General features: G+C 40.3%; 1 protein-coding gene across 1 annotated transcript in view; it reads right to left on the bottom strand.

Moving 5' to 3' along the window:
- Window positions 1-12,687: 12,687 nt before the first annotated feature.
- MTTP (microsomal triglyceride transfer protein) overlaps window positions 12,688-19,348 on the bottom strand; it is a 46,581-nt gene continuing 39,920 nt past the window's right edge. The window contains exons 17-19 of the mRNA XM_050945487.1: window positions 17,619-17,743; window positions 15,377-15,547; window positions 12,688-14,317 (exon numbers count right to left, since the gene is read on the bottom strand). Coding sequence (XP_050801444.1) covers window positions 14,149-14,317; window positions 15,377-15,547; window positions 17,619-17,743 — 465 coding nt within the window. The 3' untranslated portion in view covers window positions 12,688-14,148. The remainder of the gene's footprint in view (window positions 14,318-15,376; window positions 15,548-17,618; window positions 17,744-19,348) is intronic.

Here is a 19,348-nt window from a genome sequence, read left to right on the forward strand (position 1 = left end):
GCATAAACTGTTTGACCTTGTTTTTGTGAAATTGAATGCTTTTGTCATGGCATTATTATGGATGTTATTTAACATATAAAATACCAAATAACAGAAGGAAAGTTTACACTATATAGCAAGCCCCAAAATGTACACCCACAAATTCAAAAGATTTTTTAATTTGTATCTCAAAACGCTGTCACAGAATATAAAAGCTACATAGGAATAAGCAAATTCAGAACATGATTTTCCTGTCTGAACTCCTCAGTGATTTGAATTAGGGTGCAACTTTACAGCATTGGTTCATATGGGCTAATAATGTGGTTCATGGGCCAACCAACTGTCTACTTCCTTGTAGTCCACAGGCTCAGATATGTTAAGAGCCATGTAATTATTGGGGGTGTCGGAGAGGTGGAATCTATGAAAGGGTGATTCTCTTCTGAAATAATTTGTAGTATAAGTTGGAGAAAATCTACTCTGTAGCAAAGTATCCATCTTCCCTATGGACCCAATTCTGCAAGGTGCTGCAAGACATCATTTCTCCCTATCAGCAATTTGAGGCTCCTTCTACATTGAAAAAACATTTTTTCAGTGGAAAGGATATTTTGTGGGAACAGTAGTATTTTGGACCAGTTATTTTCAATACAACCTCACTGACTTTAGAAGGCGTGTAAGTGGCATAAGTCAGGGCAAAATTTGGTGCTTTGAGGCATTGTCCCGGTTCTTGATCAAGATATAAATCAAGTAGAAAATACTGTGCTATTTATTTAAGTAATCAGGAGAACAGCAAGAGCAGATCTCTGGTCCTCATTGAAGTCAGTAGCAAAACTCCAATTGACTTAGATTGTGCCCGATCAGGTCCCAAGATAAAGTACTCCATTATAATAGAGTATAAAAAGCGCTGACTGATAACCTAGGCAGAGTTTTTCTTAGGCTTTCACAGAGCCAAGCCAATAAGGTCCTTATCCTGCACCATTAATGTCTGTGTGAACTTTGCCATTGACTTCAATGAATACTGGATCAGGCCCTAAATGAACAGTGAAAAGACTTGTATTCTCTCATGGGCACCCCAGGATTCCAAGACTCCTGCTGTATGTCATTAGGAGCCTAATTCAGCTCCCAGTGAAGTCAGTTGGCATTTTCCCATTAACTTCCTTGGGAGAAAGATTGAAGTCTAAGGCTGTGTCTACATGGCAATTAAAAACCCCTGGTTGGCCCAGGCTCACAGGGCTCAAACTAAGAGGCCGTTTAATTACAGTGTAGATCCTCTGGCTTGGGCTAGAGTCAAGACGCTAGGATCCTGGAAAGCCAGGGGGGAGGGGTGTTCAGAGCTCAGGCTGCAGCCAGAGCCTAACTTCTATACCATGATTAAACAGCCGCTTAGCCTGAGTCAGCTGGCATGGGCCGCCCTGGGTGTCTAATTGCAGTGTAGACATATCCCCAGTGCTCAGAAGTCGCCCTTTAAAGGAGTTAGAATGTATGATATGCTCCGTGGCCCCAGTCCAGTGAGGAACACGTTGGTTTTCATGGGCATTCAGGGCCCTGGCTTTGAGGCTCTCTGCTTGTTCATGTTTAGCATGCTACAATCACCCTTTGTCAAGCAACTACAGTGCTCTTCTTTAAACATTTGCCTTTTATGGGAGCTTTCAAAGTACAAATGCTTCCTATCTTGAATCTTTTTTTTAAACCAATGGGCTTGATTGTCTTCTCCCACCTGATTTTTACTGGTGTAGCTGCATTGACATCTGTGAAGTTACACTAGTTTGAAAGAAAATCAGGCCCAAACCCGTTCTTACATATAGCAAGTAAACTATGTCTGAATGAGAGAATGACGGTGTAATTGGAAAAAGTGGCAGGCAAACAGAATTAGAATGGGAGAGGGTAAGGAACAATAATTGTGCCTATTTCTACCAAAGGAAATAAGCAATGACAATGTATCTCTTAAAGCAGCCCATTTTAAAAAAATTCCCAATCCCCTAAATTTCATTCTCTGAATGATAATAGAAGTATGTTTTGAATTAAAAGAGTAAGAGACAAGGTGACAGCTGGTTTTATGCAGGTCACCCAGCAGCAGCATGTGGTAAATTTAAACAATTATTGTTAGAAAGTTAGCAATGGAGTTTTAGAAGGTTGTCTTCTAAAATCATTCCAGATTAACTAGTAATGAGTAGGTTTATCTCAAACCATAATACAGTTGAAAGGCAGATGATTAAAAAAAACTCTTCAGCCCCTTGCCCCTCACCCCCCAAAAATTCTTTAAATTGTTTTTGATTAAATTTGATATATGATTTTGGATATCACAAGAGCCAGGTCAATTTCTCTCTTTATGACACTTCCTCCTTGTATACACAGATTAGTGAAGTTCATAATTCTTTTCCAGTCATTCTCTGTTGTTGCAGTTGTCTAATTTTGGGCCAGGATCATAAGCAACATCAGTCTGTTGGCATATAGTGGTATTGCCTGAATTATCTGTAGGCAAAATCTTCTGCAAGTCCATTGTGTTCAACATATCCCAAAGGAAGTTGGGCTGTTTTCCTGTATTGCCAACCCAAATATTAAAAAAATTAGTCAGGAACCGTAAAATTATTAGGCTAGTTTAAAATTCATGAGACTTTTATTTAAAAAAAAGGCTGTGTTTATATTTTCCTTTTTGTTTTGAGCTTTTAGGTGCACGAGTCATATTTTCAAGCTTTCCTTGTAACCATAGGGGGTTGAAACTTTTTTATTTTTTCGGTAATGAAAGCGGATATTCTCACCTAATCAGTTGTCTCTAGGATCTGGGGCTTTAAATCAAACATCAAATATTACAAGACTCATGTTAAAATAGCAGCTCTGTTTCTCTCTTGCAACAAGTACAATTGAATTGTGACTAGTGGTCCAGGTGGCTTGTTGATTAAAATATTAGCCTTTCACATTTTGGGTTGTTCAGAATTTTGAGCCCTAACCTGCATTTGGATTAAACCATGGGACATTCTAGTGTGGTGTTTCTTTAAGTGCTAATAGTAGGCAGAGTGCTTCTGTAAGAGACACAAAGGAGGCTATGGTCCCTGCCCTAAACAGTTTAACATCTAAGCTGACAGCACAAAGCTGAGATACAGTGTATCAGAGGGCCTAGGAAATGGTTCTGTCTTCGAGTGAACCATCTTTTATTTTTTAACAAGGGAGGTGACAACACCGTTAGGTTAGTATTGGAGAGCTTTGTGGAAAGAGTGATTTTTAGTAATTTGAATGAAGTAATGGTGGTAGCCTTGTCCACCCACCAACAGTGGGAAGGCATTCCAAACATACAGGGCAGGATGGAAGAGGGTATGAAGATGAAAATGGGAGAAGGACTTGAGGGGAGTGGTGAAGCCAGAGTTACTGAGAGAAGAAACACTGAGAGGGGGATTTAAGACAAAAAAAGAAATCAGAGCTATAAGCAAAGGGAGTCCTGCAGAGTTCTGAAGACGAGAAGCTTGAGTTTAATATAGGAAGTGAGAAGAAGCTGGTGGAAGGTTTAAAAGAAGGATGATGCTGTCCTAACATCAGGCACAGAAGTTTATTTTAATTACAGCAACTTGGAGAGATTGGAAAGGAGTGAGATGGGAATCAGGGATATCATAGGGGGGAGATTGGCATTTCAAGGCTAGTGGATAATCAAGGAATGTAAAAACATTTTTTCCAGAGGGACAGAAAGGAAGAGTCACTTTTTTTTATTTTATTTTATTTTTTTTTCATGTGGAGAAAATAACCAGTGAAATTTGGTGACAACATGGATGCATAGGGAGGAAAAAGCAGCGTTGTCACTCTGAGTGATGGGGAAAATGTTGTTAAAAGAAAACAAGAATCTCCTGCCATCACCAAACGAGCCATTGTGCACACAGTTCTCCCCCGAGGAGAAGACTAGAGCAAGAAGAAACCAGATGTGACATTAGTCATGTCACTTAATGCACTGGTGCTCAAATACTCTGGTGATGAACTTGTATAACAACTTGTATAGAATAGAAAAGTAATGGAGATGGCAGGGAGAGGACCTAGGAAGAAAAGTTAGTTCAGTATTAGTCAGCTTGTGCGAGATATCCCACATGATACTTAAGAAAAACAGATATGTGACTGGATTGAAGGGGGGAGGTCAGGCTGGACAAGAGAGTTATGAATCTTTGGTACAGAAATAACAGCTTGTAGTCATGTGAGCCACGGAATAGGTTGCCCAGGGATAATATTCACTGGGGGGAAAAGAGGGGATTTAGCATCTAAACCTAAGTCCCAGTTTTAGACACCATTGTGATCCACAAGCCTCCTGCCGAACCCTGTAGGCACCTAAGTGTTTGCCTCTGGGCACATACATTGCTGCCTTGTCTAGGTGTCTGGATGCCTATTTCTTGCCTAAGCCCCAGAGTAATCCATGAATCGACGGAAGGTGGGTGCTCCCCCATGATCTTGAGTGCACAGCCTGATCTTATAGGCATTCTCACTCCCTCTCTGACCCAATGACTGTTTAATATTTATCACAGCGGAGCAGTCATTGAACTAGAGAGAGAATGACTTTATACTCCAGTGGTTAGGGTGCCTATATGGGGAATGGGAGACCTCTGGGCTAGTCCCCCTGCTCAAATCACTCTTTCATTATCTGCAGTGGAACAGCTTTAGCAGGAGAGATGAAGGAAGCTCCACATAAGAATATCCCATAAATCAATGGTTTGAGCACCTCTCTGAGAGGTGTAACCGTTCAAAAAAGAACTGAATAAGTTCATAGAGGGATAGGTACATCAATGGCTGTTAGCCAGAATAGGCCGGGATAGGGTCCCTAGCCTCTGTTTGCCAGAAGTTGGGCATTGGCGACGGGGGATGCATCACTTGATGATTACTGCTCTGTTCATTCCCTCTGGGGCACCTGGCATTGGCCACTGTAAGCAGAGAGGATACTGGGCTAGATGAACCTTTGGTCTGAACCAGTATGGCCATTCTTATGTTAAGTGTGAGACCCTTATTCAGATTATTTTTCCCTTTCACGTAGAAAGGGGAGCTAAACCTGGGTGTCACATATGTGAGGCGAGTCCTCTAACCACTGGGCTACTGTTATATGGTGGGCAACACCATCTCCTGCAGCTGTTTTTGTGTGCAGTGATATAGGTGTCTAACTCATTCCCACAAGAATAACTTAGGCCCCTAAGCTGCCTGACTCCTGGAGAAGGCTTTCCATTTATGGATCACTGAACAGAGAAAGGTGCCTTCCCGTAGCCTGGACTTGGGGAGTTATCTCCGTGAGAGGTCTTAGCTCACACCCTTTCCATCAGGATTTCCCAGTAGCTAGCAAAGGTGGTTCCTCACTTAGCATACTAGCTTTTGTGGATCCTATCCCAACGGCCTATCTATTTCCATTCATTGTACAGGCACCCTAGGCACCAAACTCAGGCTTTGTGGATCACAGTGTTGTTCCTGTGATTTTCTAGCAAGAGAAAAAAGGATTTGTGATCCTGCTCGTAGCTAACCATAAAGGAAAGGGGGGTGGTTGTAACACCATCTGGACCTCTTGCTCACCCCCAGATTGAGAACTTTTAACTGAAGGCTATTCTGTGCTCATGCTATTTTTACATCTATGTAACTTTATTGACTTACACTGTGTAACGCCTGTTTTTACACTCATATCAGTGAGGACAGAATTTATACTGTCAACTCTTTGTGACAGGGACATTTATCATTTACTTGTCTGTATTGCACTGTGCATAGGTTTGGCATTGCAAACACAATTATAAAAGTAATAATGTTCAATCAGTCATAATACATTTCTATTTGTCACTGATTAATTTCAAATGATCAGTTAATGAGTACTCCAGTGACTACTCCAAACTACATTACTAGATGGAGAAATAAGCAAAATTTTTACAAAATTGTCTGTATGTCTGTCTATCATCTTACTAAAGTTGGTGAAAGAGTGGTGCCTTTAGGGCTGATCCATAAAAAGTTCTGTTAGAAAGAAAAGTTTATTTGAAAAAAGAAAGAGATTTCAGTGTGAACCACCTGTGTATTTTTCAAAATTGCACTTTTAAGTAAATTACACAATTCTTGAGCTGCTTAAATTTATTTACTTGCAAGTAGTTTCAAAATTTTCATCTTGAAATTAAAGATGTTGCATTTTGAATTGTAAGAGGGAAAACAACAGAAGTGAAGCCATGCAGGAGTGAGGGGGTATACCAAGGGAGGTGATGGCAGTGTAGTTTGGGTGCTTCTGGTTAGCTGATTTACATAGAAAACATGAGGCTGGTCTTTGAAATGGCAGGTCAGTGATCTTGCTAACTGTAGAACGAGCAACAGCGATGCCAACTGTCCATTAAAAGGAGAGGGATTTAAGAATATAAAGAAGAAAAGAGACCCTGAGAGGAATGCATGAGACTTCTGAGAAACTGATGTTTAAATTCTGCCTTCATTTACATCTGTTCAATCTCACTTAATTCACCTCCTCTCTGAAAACTAACATCTTTGGGGTTGCATGGATGCAAATAATGGCATTGTTTGGTCTTTATTGGGCTAATTGGACCTACTTTCTTTTTTTTTAAGTCCACTACTCTTTGGTGGCCAACTTGATACAGCTAAGCCCTGATTTTTTTCCCCCAGAGGTATTGATCACCTGCAATTTCGACTGATTTCCATCGGAGCTGTGGCCTCTCAGCATCACTGAAAATCAGATCCTACATGTCTCAAATTTCAAGTTGGCTGTCAGTAATTAGTTGGCAGTTTTGAAAACTTAGGGACACTTTTTACATTTATGTCAGCCACACAATGAATCAATAACAGAGCCAGGAATAGACCCCACAAGTCTTGACCTCTGACCTCAGGCTCTAACCATCACTTGTGCGCCCTCTTGTATCAAATAAGCATGCCCATAGCATGACATTTCCACCTGACAATGCCAGGGAAATTCTAAGATTTCTACTCCTGGGTCAGACGCTCAACTAGGGTTCATTGGCTTAGCTTATTGACATCAGTAGAGCTATGCAATTTTATACCACTTTAAGATCTGGCCCAGTGAAATCCGATCAATGGAGCGATGCTAATTTATATCGGTGGAGAATCTGGTCACATGAGGCAGAGTCCTAAACGCAAAGCTACCCTATTGCCTCAGTAGAGAACTTTTCTGGAAGAACATTATTTATGTATATAGAATAATATATAAATTTGTTTTATATGTATTTATATAGGAGATACCTTGATGTGACATACACCAAAAAAGTAGTAGATCACTAGATTTTTTTTTAAGCCGTTCGCATGGCCTTTAAAATGTTCATTTCATGCAATGTAGAGTTTCCCTCTAGAGAAACTGTGCCTGCCAAACTAATAGTTTTTTGTTTTTTTGTTTTATTTTATTCCACCACGTGTGCATGAAGGTACTATCAGGCCTGGCTTGAAAAGCCTTTATCAGGATATTTGTTTTTATATGAGAAATAGCTTTTAAAAATAGACTAAAATTATAAGGAGATGGTTTTAAAAAATCTATTTAATCATGGCTTGTTTTTTTTCCCCCAACTAGCTGTGTTTATAGAGGTCTCTTTTGTGGACTTTCCTTAATAGGAATTAATACTTCATGCATACAATTCTGTTTAGAGGAAATAATGTATTATTTAACTTCCACGTTTTGTCATTTGGAAAAATGACGATTTGTAACTATTTCAAAGGCTTAATAAAAGTAAATACATTCCAACATCTACTAGCCCCAAATTATTTGATAAGCATAAAAATGTTTGCTTTGATTGTAACTAAGTATGTTTTTATTTCAAATGTGGGCATAGGTGGTGTATTATGTTCACCTTATTTTTAGAAGATTGTCAGTTTTGTTGTTTCCGTAACTATAGAGTCAGTGTAAGTAAGCCATTACCTTCTATTACCCAGCTGTTGGGCTAAAACCCTTTAGGAATTTCCATTATGTCCAGCTGTTAGGGTAAAATATCTTCAGAAACAAGTGCACTGGAATGATACCATGTAGTATCCATTAGGACATTTATCACTTCTGGAGTAACACTGGCCTCAGAGACTTTCTTTTACCGACAGCTCCATTTGATTTAATTTCAAGGGACACTCTCAAAGTTGTCAAAGTCGAAAACTTGACCTAGTGAGACAGTTGTTCCATCTGAAAGGACTTATTTTTAATAATGCAGCTATATAGATTTTCTCAGTCTATGCTAGTGCCAGATGAGTAATTTTTTTTAAAAAGCCCAATCATATGAGTGTCTTAGGGGGACTGACTTACTCATGGTAAACAAACTTGTGCATGTTCTCATAAAAGATAGAAAAAGTTAGCATTATTGTATTTTTTGGGTACCTTGCTCTCCAACTGAGTGGCAATAATGAGGTGATCTTGTACAATTGTAAAACATTTTATAAGTGTTACTATTTTTTTGAAAAAGGGGCATATATTATGCTACATTTCCATACAAAGTGCCCAATCCTACAAGCATGTGCCCCAACTTTGGGCATGGGAAAAGTTCTTAACAGTTGTATATTATAAATTTGAGAGGGAGACTGGTCATGTAGTTTAGGTGTTGGTCTGGGACACCCACCACAGACATCCTGTATGGATGCACTGGAGCACTTAAGGCTCCTATCCTGCATTGAGAAGTCAGCAGTGCTCTAAGTGGGTGGTGGTGTCTGCCTGTGCTGATCACAGTACGTGTGCATGTGTCTTTGTGTGAATACATAGCACAACAGCACTCTGATCTCATATTTGATCTGTAGATGCTACAATATACAAATAATAGAGAGACAGGGTGAGTCAGGTAATAGCTTTTATTGGACTAACTTCTGTTGGTTAGAGACAAGTTTTGGAGCTTACACAGAGCTCTTCTTCAGGTCTGGGACCACCATGGCTACAACACTGCTATAAATAATAAATAGTAATAATAAGACATTGAAATAAAAAAGTTATTTAAAAACAATTTAAGATTGCTAAAACAGCAGTGTAGTTAGCTGACACATCATTTACAAAATCAAAGCACTTAAAATCAGGGAAATGAGTAGTTAAGCACAACCTAAAACCTACACTGTCCATGTAATAAAGGCATTATTCTTATAAAAGAACAGCATTTCTCATCACAACAGAAAAGCCTTAACTCTGCCCCCTGGATTATTGGGATTTTAATATATTATTTTTATCTTGATATTGGTATCTAAATATTTTCCTTTATGGGATACTGTAAATTATGGAACTTGATTAGTTAAGATATTTATCAATTGACAGAATAATTTCTTTGTAATTAACATTTATGATTGTTTCTTGAGAAATGCTGGAGAGATGATTTAATAGGAAAAGTGTATAATAATAATGTCAGTGATTTATGGGAAATGTCCTGTGTGGATTTGCATTTGAGACTACTTAAGCTGCATCATTAATGTGTATATGTATTATTCATTTATTTGCATTTAATTGCTTGTGTTTTATAAATGACTTGATAGGTAACTTTGTATAATCATTTAGCAACCTAAACAAGTCATTATGCTGAAGTTTTGTGTTTGGGAGTTTACTGGGTTTCTTTAATATAGTCTTTTTTTTTTTTTTTTTGGTAGGACATGAAGACCGAGTGTAGAAAATTTTAAATAAATGGGATGGATAGTTCACCAGATAATTAAGTTCAAGGAGTGAGCGACACTGGCCACACTAATATTAGCTCTTACAGAGCCGTGTCTCATTTAGTCACACCTGCCAAGATATGTTGTTTCACCGGGTAGCTAAGTTAGTCATGCATACTCAGCACAGCCAGACTACATCCTGTTTTCTGGGTAAAAGTGCCAAAAATTATAAGGTAGGTCTGACACTTAAGTTGCTATGTGTTGCTGCCACTAATGCCTAATACACTAGGTCCTCAACCTTTTCCATACCGAGACTCCTTTTGGACATTCTGAAACTTCACGAGGTCCTCCTCTGATCTACCTGGGCTCCTTCTCCCTCTTAGCAATATGGGAAGGGCAGAAAGGGTTATGATACCCAGACTGAGAACACCTGTACTAGGTCATAGTCATGGGTGTAATTTTAAGGAAGTGACAAGGGATATTTCCATCTCAACTTTGAGCTTGGGGAGGAAATGACGCTGTGCACTTACAACCAATTTTCAGCCCTAGTTGGAGGGGAGAGAGGTGGAAGAGGAGGAAGCAATCAGAGACTGTAGTTTAGTGCAGCTCAGAACTTTCACTGCACCTTACCAGCTGATCAGCTGGGTAAAGAGGCAGCTACAGCCTCTTGCCCTTAGGGGTAATTCTGTTCCTGCTGTTTCTGGAGAAGACACTGAACCTTTATGATAGGGGAATTGGCACTGTAGCTGATGGGGCACTGGACTGTACACAGTATTAGGGGGAGGATCTTGGGGAGTCACAATATTCATAATTAATACCTATGGTGGTCTTAGGAAAAAGACCCAGGCTTAAAGGGGTATCTTGTGGGAGAGTAGCTGTGGGTGGGACAGAGCCTCAGATGAGACACTGGAGGCAGAAGAGTTGGGAGGAGGGCACAGACTGAGAGAGCTTTGAGAAGGGAAGCTGAGCAGGGAGACAGTTTGGGGGTGTCTTGGGTATGTGGGTAGCAGCTGGTTTGGGAGTAGGGGTTTGGTGGGGGAGTGAAGGAATGTTTGGTGAGAAGGAGTTGTCCAGAGCCTTATTGGTAGGGAGTTGCAGGAAAGGAGGAGGAAATATGTATGACTGGGGGCCTCTGAGGGGTCTCATGGTACAGCAAGGATCCGTCTCTCCCCAGCTTTGCTGGCAAAATTACTCTACTGGCCACGTAGTGCATTTTCATCTCTGGACCGCTAACCACTTTACAAAGGTACATCTTAATATCCCAATTACACAACTAGTTGAAGCAATTTATATAAAACTGTGGTTTTCAGCCTGTGATCTGCAGACCCCTGGGGGTCCACAGACTATGTCTAAGATTTCTGAAGGGGTCTGCACCTATATTTGAAAATTTGTACGGGTTTGCAAATGAAAAAGATTGAGAACAACTGGTATAAAGGGTACTGTGATCTAGTGGCTTAGGGATGGGGCTGCTACTCCAGAGATAAGGTCTCTGTTTCCAGCACTGCCACAAACTTACAGTGTAAAATACTTGAACAACATTTCTTTAAACTTTCCAGACTCCATTTTCTTGACCTTCAGAGTAACCAGGTCAATTTTCAGACCAAACCAATTTTCCAAGCCAAAGATGTAATGGATCTAAAACAGGGCTATATAATGGAAGCTGCTCACATCCCTTATTATAAATACCTGTGGGTTGATGGGTTTTTTGTTTTTTTTCTAATTTGACTTTACTTACAACTTTTAAAAAGTTATCAGATATTCAGTATGTAGCACAGGAGTGTGATTTGCATCCGTTCAAATTGAATTCAGCTTAAGTCAAGTTCCAATTGACATTAGCATACTGGGAAAAGAACATTCCTACCAACTGTAATTGATTTTCTAGTATATTTCAAGATTTTACCTGCTGGTGTTGAAGATTGTTCCCATTCACAAATTAATTTATCTTTCTGTTTGAATCCTGAATGAAGTTATACCTCTGTGTTTCCAGTGTGACAACATTGTTATAATAACTGTGACATCACAACGAAAGCTTTATAATGTCTTTGCTGGTAAGGAATGAAGATAGGCTTTCAGCATTTTGCATTGCTAGAGGTATGATTCCCCATCCTCAGAATAGCGTGTAGTGGATCTTGTAGGGCATAATGGATTCTGTGGCTGTGTAAGAGGCCCAAATGGCTTCTGTGTGGGGTAAAACAAGATTTTAGCTTGATTATCAATTAGATGCAGAGTTGAGTTCCATGCATAGAGTGTACATTCTTTATTTGCCCTTCCTTCTCCAATCCTGCTCCTCCTTTGCATCACAGAACCGTACCAGTTCCACTTCAGGGAGAGGCTGCTTGGCTATGAACCAAAGGGCAGCATTTATCCTTGTGATGGGTTGCACCTGGCCTTTGTGGACACCTGGTGGAGGCCCAATGGTCCTCCTACACCCCACCCCAGGAAAGGAGCAGCAAAGGTGGGTCCTCCAGGCCTGTCTAGAGAGGCCTCATGGAAGCAACCAATCGGCACCCACAGGCTGAGATAAAAGGAGCTGCAGGACCATCAGATCCTGGTTGGGGTCAGACTATTGAGGAACAGTACTCCTCTCTGGCCAAAAGAGCTTGAAAAATAATCAGAGTTTGGTTCTGGCTGTATTTTGCTTAGGCTGGGAGAGAGGATCTAAGAACTTTAATCCTGAGGTGAGGGGTGAGAGTGCCAGGAAAGTAACAATAAGGAATTTAAGTGAGTAGTACATGGAATCAGGAGTAGTGGGCAGGCCACCATTGGGGCAAAGTGGTATAAACCCCAAGAAGAGAACAAGGCTCGTTTGGAAGCCCAAGAGAAGGGCTGAATTTGAAGGCCCAAGAGCTGGGGCTGAAGACCCTCATGAGGGTTAATAGACAGTTTTGTTAGACTCTTTGCTACCTGGAAGGGGTGCATTTTGTTGTGACACCTGACTGGAGGACTGAGCCACTGAGGACCCACCAAACAAGGTTGACAATCTACAAGGAGTGCCAGGAGCAGGAAGGGGCCTGCGGTACTGTGTGTAGCAGCAGAAGGAACTCAAGAGGTGAGCGTCCCCCAATTACCACCCCTTAGAGAATAAAACTACCCAAAACACACAAATAACAAACAAAAACCAAGCGTGAATGAAGGATTTTTGTTTGTTTTATTTTGCTCCATTTTATTTTTAGGCTCTGGCAAAAAATGTGCTGTAGCATCAACGGTGTATTTGGGAAATACAGTACTCAGTCCATAAATTCCTGTTTATAGTTCTAAAACAGATTAGCTGTTTGTGCTGAACAGACTGGCAGTTTTGTGCTTTATATCAGGATAAGGATTTTGGGGGTGGGGGTGTGCGTATGTGGGACAATCCAAATGCTTTTTCTGCCTGATTGCATGTTCTGAAATGCAACTTATCCTAGGTTATTTGAGCCCAGCACTTACAGTAGACACTCTGTCCTATGGAATGATAAATAAGGTGGATCACTTGGGAAAGTAGTGTGTTCTGTGATGGGAAATAGTTGTTTTTTTATTACATTGTAATAACTGCAAAATGGTTAACAAATACAGTATTTTTTTTCAGCCAAGGTTGGTCCTGGTCCTGTAAAACCCTTACTTTCACAAATAATCCTTACTGCCCTGAGTAGTACTGTTGATTTCAGTAGAACTACTTGTGTGAGTAATGATAACTTAGGCTCCTCTTTTAGTCTAAATAAGTCATTTCCCAAAGAGGAGAATACTAGAATTTTCTCTCTCCTGACTGGACCTGCTAGATGGTGCATTCACAACTCATTTTCAAGAGTTTAAAACTAATCATATTTCATACTGTTGCTACAGTGAGTGCTCATCTCTAGAAATGTGCCTGCTTTGATGCTTCATCGTTACATGAGGTTTCAGAGTGTGATCTTCAAACACGATCAGCATTGGCTTAACTTTGCTTCCATTAAAGTCAATAGGCATTCTTCAATTTATGTCAGTGGGAGAAGAGTTAGGCCAACGCGAAACACTCTTGAAAATTTCATCCTAAATTTTTAATCAAACGTGTCTAACCATAGCACTCCATTAAAAAAAAAAAAAGATATATAATACTTATGAGACTGAGGCTCAAAAAAAATTGTAAAAATACACCCTGCTTTTGATTAAACAGACAGCAGTGAGCAACCAAGAATTAATGGTCCTCCTTAGAACAATGCTGCTGTGTATTTAAATGAGAACTGGTTAGTTTTTTAACAAATGGCTGTCTCTAAATGTATTTATAAATAATCCATTCTTTTTACAGCATAATTGTTCTTACTGAAAATCAGAAGCATGGGCTTCTATATTCCCACTTTGAGAAAAATATGAATGTCTTTCTGCTAATGGAAAAAAAAATGGAAATCATGCCTCCCAAAGGGGAGTGAATGGATTGCCTCCAAACTGTTTTGTTTTTGTTTTTTTCTTAGCTTTTTACAAAAGTCTTAAATATATGTAAATATGTAAACACTATGCACATAATAAGAGTTTGATCCTGGGCCTGTTGGAAGTCAATGACAAATTTCCCATTGATATCAACAGTGCAGGATCAGGCACTGAGCTAGTACAGTACATAGACGCCTAAGTCACTCAGGGGGCCATGGGTTCAGTAAAATGAAAGAACAGGTGCCCATTTCAAAACCAGCTGTCGGAGAAGTCAGACTGAGTGCTGAAAACCTTTCTGCACATGTTGGAGTTCTCTTGATGGAGAGGGTATTCAGAACCTGCCAGCAGTTTGACTTTTCCTTTCCGAGAGATGTACCGTTTGCCAGATGGCAAGCTTTCGTATTTAGTCACATATTGCCTGCAAAGACACAACACTGTTATCTTATCTAGTATGGCAAAACTGATATAAAATCTGCATCCATACATGTGAATCTAGGTAAGGGCATACCACATCCTTGCCTGATTGATTGATTGGTTTCAGTGGGACTAGTGGTTTGTATATATAATCAGCATACATATCAGTACAACTAATACCATGTTTTCAGAGAGATGGGATTCCTGGGAGAGCTTTAGGAAATTCCTATCTATTGGGCCAATCATTGTAAACATTGTCCTCTGGCCAAGAAACACTAAATGGAAGCCTTTCTCACAGGGACAGAAAATGCTGTCACCAGACCATTCTCAATTCTTAGCAGATATGGACCAAGACGAAAAAGCGAACTTAGGCATCTTACATGGCAATGCAGTGCTACCCCTTGGAAAACATCTTTTACTTTATTGTATAGTTATTATAAATGTCAAGGTAGAAAACTGACTGTAGTCAAAAAAATATTTCCAAACCTGTTGAAGTACTGTATCTATTACAGAGCATGATAATTGAGCTGAGCACTAAATATTCTGGCTAATTTCACAAGCATCAGGAAGCAGTAGGTCATAAAGGCAACCTGGCAGGCTCAAGTGCTTTACAGCTAAGCACCTGCACCGTCATTGGCCTAATGAACAGAGGATAGACATTGCTGGTAGTGCTGCTTTGTTTGACACTCAGGTTTTTTCACCATCTATAATTATGACATGTTGGGGTAATTTAGTGGGGTTATTTCACTTGGTTTTTACTTCTAAAAGCGGGGTGGAAAATCTAACAAAAATGAGAAATCAAAGCAAGTGCAGTGGTGCTTGTCAAAGTCTCTACTAAACATTTATTCATATTTCTGGCATGTTGTAGGTCAGGGATGAATGGCATTAGCAGAGACATTTGTGTGTGGGAGTGATCTTGCACAGCACTTGCTTGTACTACGCTTAAATCTAGTCTCTGTTTTTAATCCCTCATGTTTGTGAACATCAAACACTTGGAAGGAAAAAAGATCTGGAGTTCCCAAATGGTTAATTGGAAATCTCAGATAGTGTTTTTATTTCTTACCTGAATGGAGATTCAATTTTGTCCATCTGCATGCAAACTAAAAATGGATATTCTGAAAATTGCACTGTGGAGATGAAGTTTAGTGTTGCCTCTGTTTCAAAACTGATTTCCATACCAGCCTTCACAAAGAAGGAATCCACAAAGATGTTACCAACTACCACCATGGCTCCCCTACAAGTAAATTCAGATATTAGAATTTATTATTAACAGGGCTTAGAAACAAACAGGAGGTTAAACTGCAAACAGTCCTAACACTTGAACAGTATAGTATTGACTGTTCTCTTGGAGTTTGTTCTTATGTAAGTGTAGCTAGAGAACTTCAGTTGACACCACTGGGGATTGTGCACGTGTGCGCATGCACACACACATGCAGATGCAGAGAGGAGAAAAGAACCATTAATGTTGGGTGGAACATGCATCCTTTATGACTGGAGCTTGCTGCAAAAGCATGGTGCGTAGCCTGTTATGATGTCCAGGGTTGATTCCTCAAAGGGCCTCCTTTAGTTATCTACATGAGATAAAGAGAAGTAAAAAACTACCCTGTTGATTTGGTAGTATTTTATACTCAATTTGTACTGGTGCACATGACCACACCAGGTGTCTCTGGCAGGGCTGGCTCCAGCTTTGTTGCTGCCACAAGCGACGAAGGAAAAAAACAACCCTATTGAGTTGCTGCCGAAGACTGAAGCGGAGGGACTGAAGGACCCACTGCCTAATTGCTGCCGGAGACCCGAACATGCAGGTGCCGCCCCTTTCTGTTGGCCACCCTAGGCACCTGCTTCCTTTGCTTGTGCCTGAAGCCGGCCCTGGTCTCTGGCAAATTTATACCCAAAATCTTTGCTCACTGGCATTTTTGACAAAGCTGTCTGGGGCTTGCAGAACTTACAAAATGTCATTGTCAAGGAGTGAAACTCAGACTTGGTGGAAATGGGACCAGTGGAGATGCACCCACTTACACTAGGATGTCTCTGTTTCAGGGTTATCTTTGAAAGCAGTGGCATCTGTTTTGTAATTGCTTTATTGGTCACCAGTCAAGAACTGTACTATATGGATGGGTAAACTTCACTCAGTATCTAGGAGAGGGATCCTTGCCATTCAAAGCTGGTAAAAGCTAGTAAGGAGAGCCTAAATCTATTGATGACAGTCATCGTTAATGTAAAACACACTACCCTAAAGCAAGTTGTGTTTAGATCTTGTTCAAGAAACCATCAGTGAACATTAACAACCTTGCCCATTTTCCCTCTTCTCTCAAACACCAACCCTTCTGGACTTCATCACACATCCAAAATGCCCATGGAAGTCAACACAACTTGAGGGTGCTCAGCATCCTACAGGAGATGCTTGGCATCTTGCACTGGCAGACACCTTTTCCACTCCCTTTGGAGACTAGCATCTCATAACTCCAGTTTCCATTCAGAGGGCTAAAGATGTAATTCTCCCAAGGGAGGCCACATCCTTACTTCTGGTCAGGATTTAGTGAGTAAACTTCTGCAGTACTGCTTCAAGCTACAGATCCAGTAATATCAAATCCATTCTCAAATTCTAAAGAGGCAACATAATCTATCAGGTTAGACATGAGTTTAGAAGCAAGGAACTCCTATATTTTAATCCTTATTCTGACACTGATTTGCTGTATATTGGGTAAATTGATCTCTTTGCCTCTCTTTACCCACTTTAAAGTGATGGTAATTATTTCACAGGTGAGGATTAACTAATTAGGGAGGTAACATTTTCAAAAGTGATTTAGGCACCTAAGTGCCTAACTCCCACTGACTTTCAATGAAACTTAAGTACCTGTCATTTTTGAAAATGGGATCTAGGTTCCTAAATCACATAGGCGCTTTGGAGAAAATTACCCAGCATATTTATAGCTCTTTGAAGACTGAGGTCAAGTTCAGTTCTCACATCCACCGGTGGGTGGAGCTGTCTCAGTCTAAAAGAGGGCAGAATGTAGCCTTTGAAGCAATAACGTTCATTCAGATTTTCTATAACAGGTTAAAGGTGATTCATTTTTATATCTTTTTTTCCACTGGCATTTGCATACAGACAACATACTTATTGCCACATTATTTTCCCCCTGAAATGTGACTCTAATATTAAAAGGCATTTAATACAACTCTCCCTTAATTTTAATGAAAATGCAAGGTTACTTCTGTTTTGAAAGCCTCAAAATAAACCAGCTCATTTTACATTGTTCGTATTTCAGAGTATAAGGTTACAGTGTGTACAGTAAGTATCTCACCGGTTCTTAACACTGGTTTTGGATTCTCTGTACCAAAGACTGAACTCCATTCCACCTGAAATGTCAATTGCCAGTCCACCCTGGAACTCTGCACTGGCCTTCAGCCCAGACTGTAATTGAATGACCTGAAAGCATACAAGAGCAGAGATCACACTCCATTTTGCTAAATGCAGATCAAAACGATGTTCATTTTCTTTGAGGACTGTTCAAGTGGGGAGAAAGCACATGGCGCTCCCCTCTATCCTCTTCCATCCTTGTGGAGGGGATGAACAGAACTTCATTGGGGAGCATACATAGCCTCTGTTCTTGCCCAGCACCCTTATGAAAAGGAGGGGGTGAGATTGGGACCACGAGCATGTCCTTCCTCCCACCTCACTCACCATACAGCATTACTGGTCAGGCGCAGAACAGGGAGCATCCTGCCCCCTTCTCACAAAGTGTGACAGAGCTACCACACAGGTCTGCACCTCCCAGGAAAACCACGGTGGCATTCTGGCTTACTCTTAGTTTGTCTTGAAGGAGCCTGCTAGCAGGGAGCACCCAGTATAGTATGTTGCCCCATAATGGCAATAGAATACCCACTGTTGCCAGCAGGACCTAGAATGATACAGAACTATAGTGGAAGGATCTGATCTGATCAATCAGGTGGCTACCACAAATAGAGAGATTTTGCTATCAGTGCACTTTTTGCCAGCACTAGGCATGCTTCTGGCTGCTTGAAACCTTTACAGCTGTACTGGAAATGCATTGCCTGGAGTCAGGTTCGGAAGTGATAATAGCTCAGCCTCAGAGCAGCTCGTTACATTTGAATTTTGACAGTCCGCCAAGTTTTTAAAGTTCACACCACTTGGTAATCTGATTTGCCTTATATAACTGCCCCGCTCACCTTAAAACTAGATGATTTCATTCATTTTTTTAAAAGTACATTTCATTTTGAAAAAGGGTGATTTAGGCCATAACCCCCCACCACCTAACTTTGCAGTGTCAATGGCTGGCACTAATCAGTAAATCAAACTCATTGCTAAGGTCCATGGAACAGCATTGGTGGAGAGAGAGGTACAGCACTGAGCACAGACCAGGGAGACAGGAACTCCCAAGTTCTAATCCTGGCTCCGACACCGAGTCCCTTTATAGCCTTGGTCAAGTCCCTTAGGGCCTGATCCAGAGCTCACTGAAGTCAATAAAAAGACTCCAGTTGGCTTTGGATAAGGTTTTTAATCTCTCTGCCTCAGTTCACCTTCTGTGCAGTTAAGACGATTAGAGCTATGCAGAGGATAATTTCATGAAGGATTTTAAAATTTGGCTTCATTTTTAATTGGAATGGAACACGAACATTTCAAAATTCTCCAATAAGGTAAATTCGAGGTGAAGGGAGGAGTGTTGGATCAATCAAAATGTTTTGTTTTATACTTTTTTAAATAATATATTAAAATAGTTCACAACAAAAAAAACCCCAAAAGTTTATTCTGAAAGTGTCAAAATGGGACATTTTGATATTGTCAAATGTTTTTGTTTTCTCCAAAACAAAATCTGAGTGAAATCCACAGGGATTTTGCAAAGCATTCTGATTTTGAAGGACCTGCACTTTCCAGCAAAAAAATGGATTTGTTGGTCTAACTCTAAAAATGATGATTTTCTACCTGATGTAGAATTAGTGAATTAAAGCAGCGCTCTGAGCCTCACTTGGGAGAAGATAGTGGTTGCCCAGTACATTTTTAACTTTTTTAAAA

This window comes from Gopherus flavomarginatus, chromosome 3 (assembly GCF_025201925.1).
Source record: "Gopherus flavomarginatus isolate rGopFla2 chromosome 3, rGopFla2.mat.asm, whole genome shotgun sequence".
NCBI lineage: Eukaryota > Metazoa > Chordata > Testudines > Testudinidae > Gopherus > Gopherus flavomarginatus.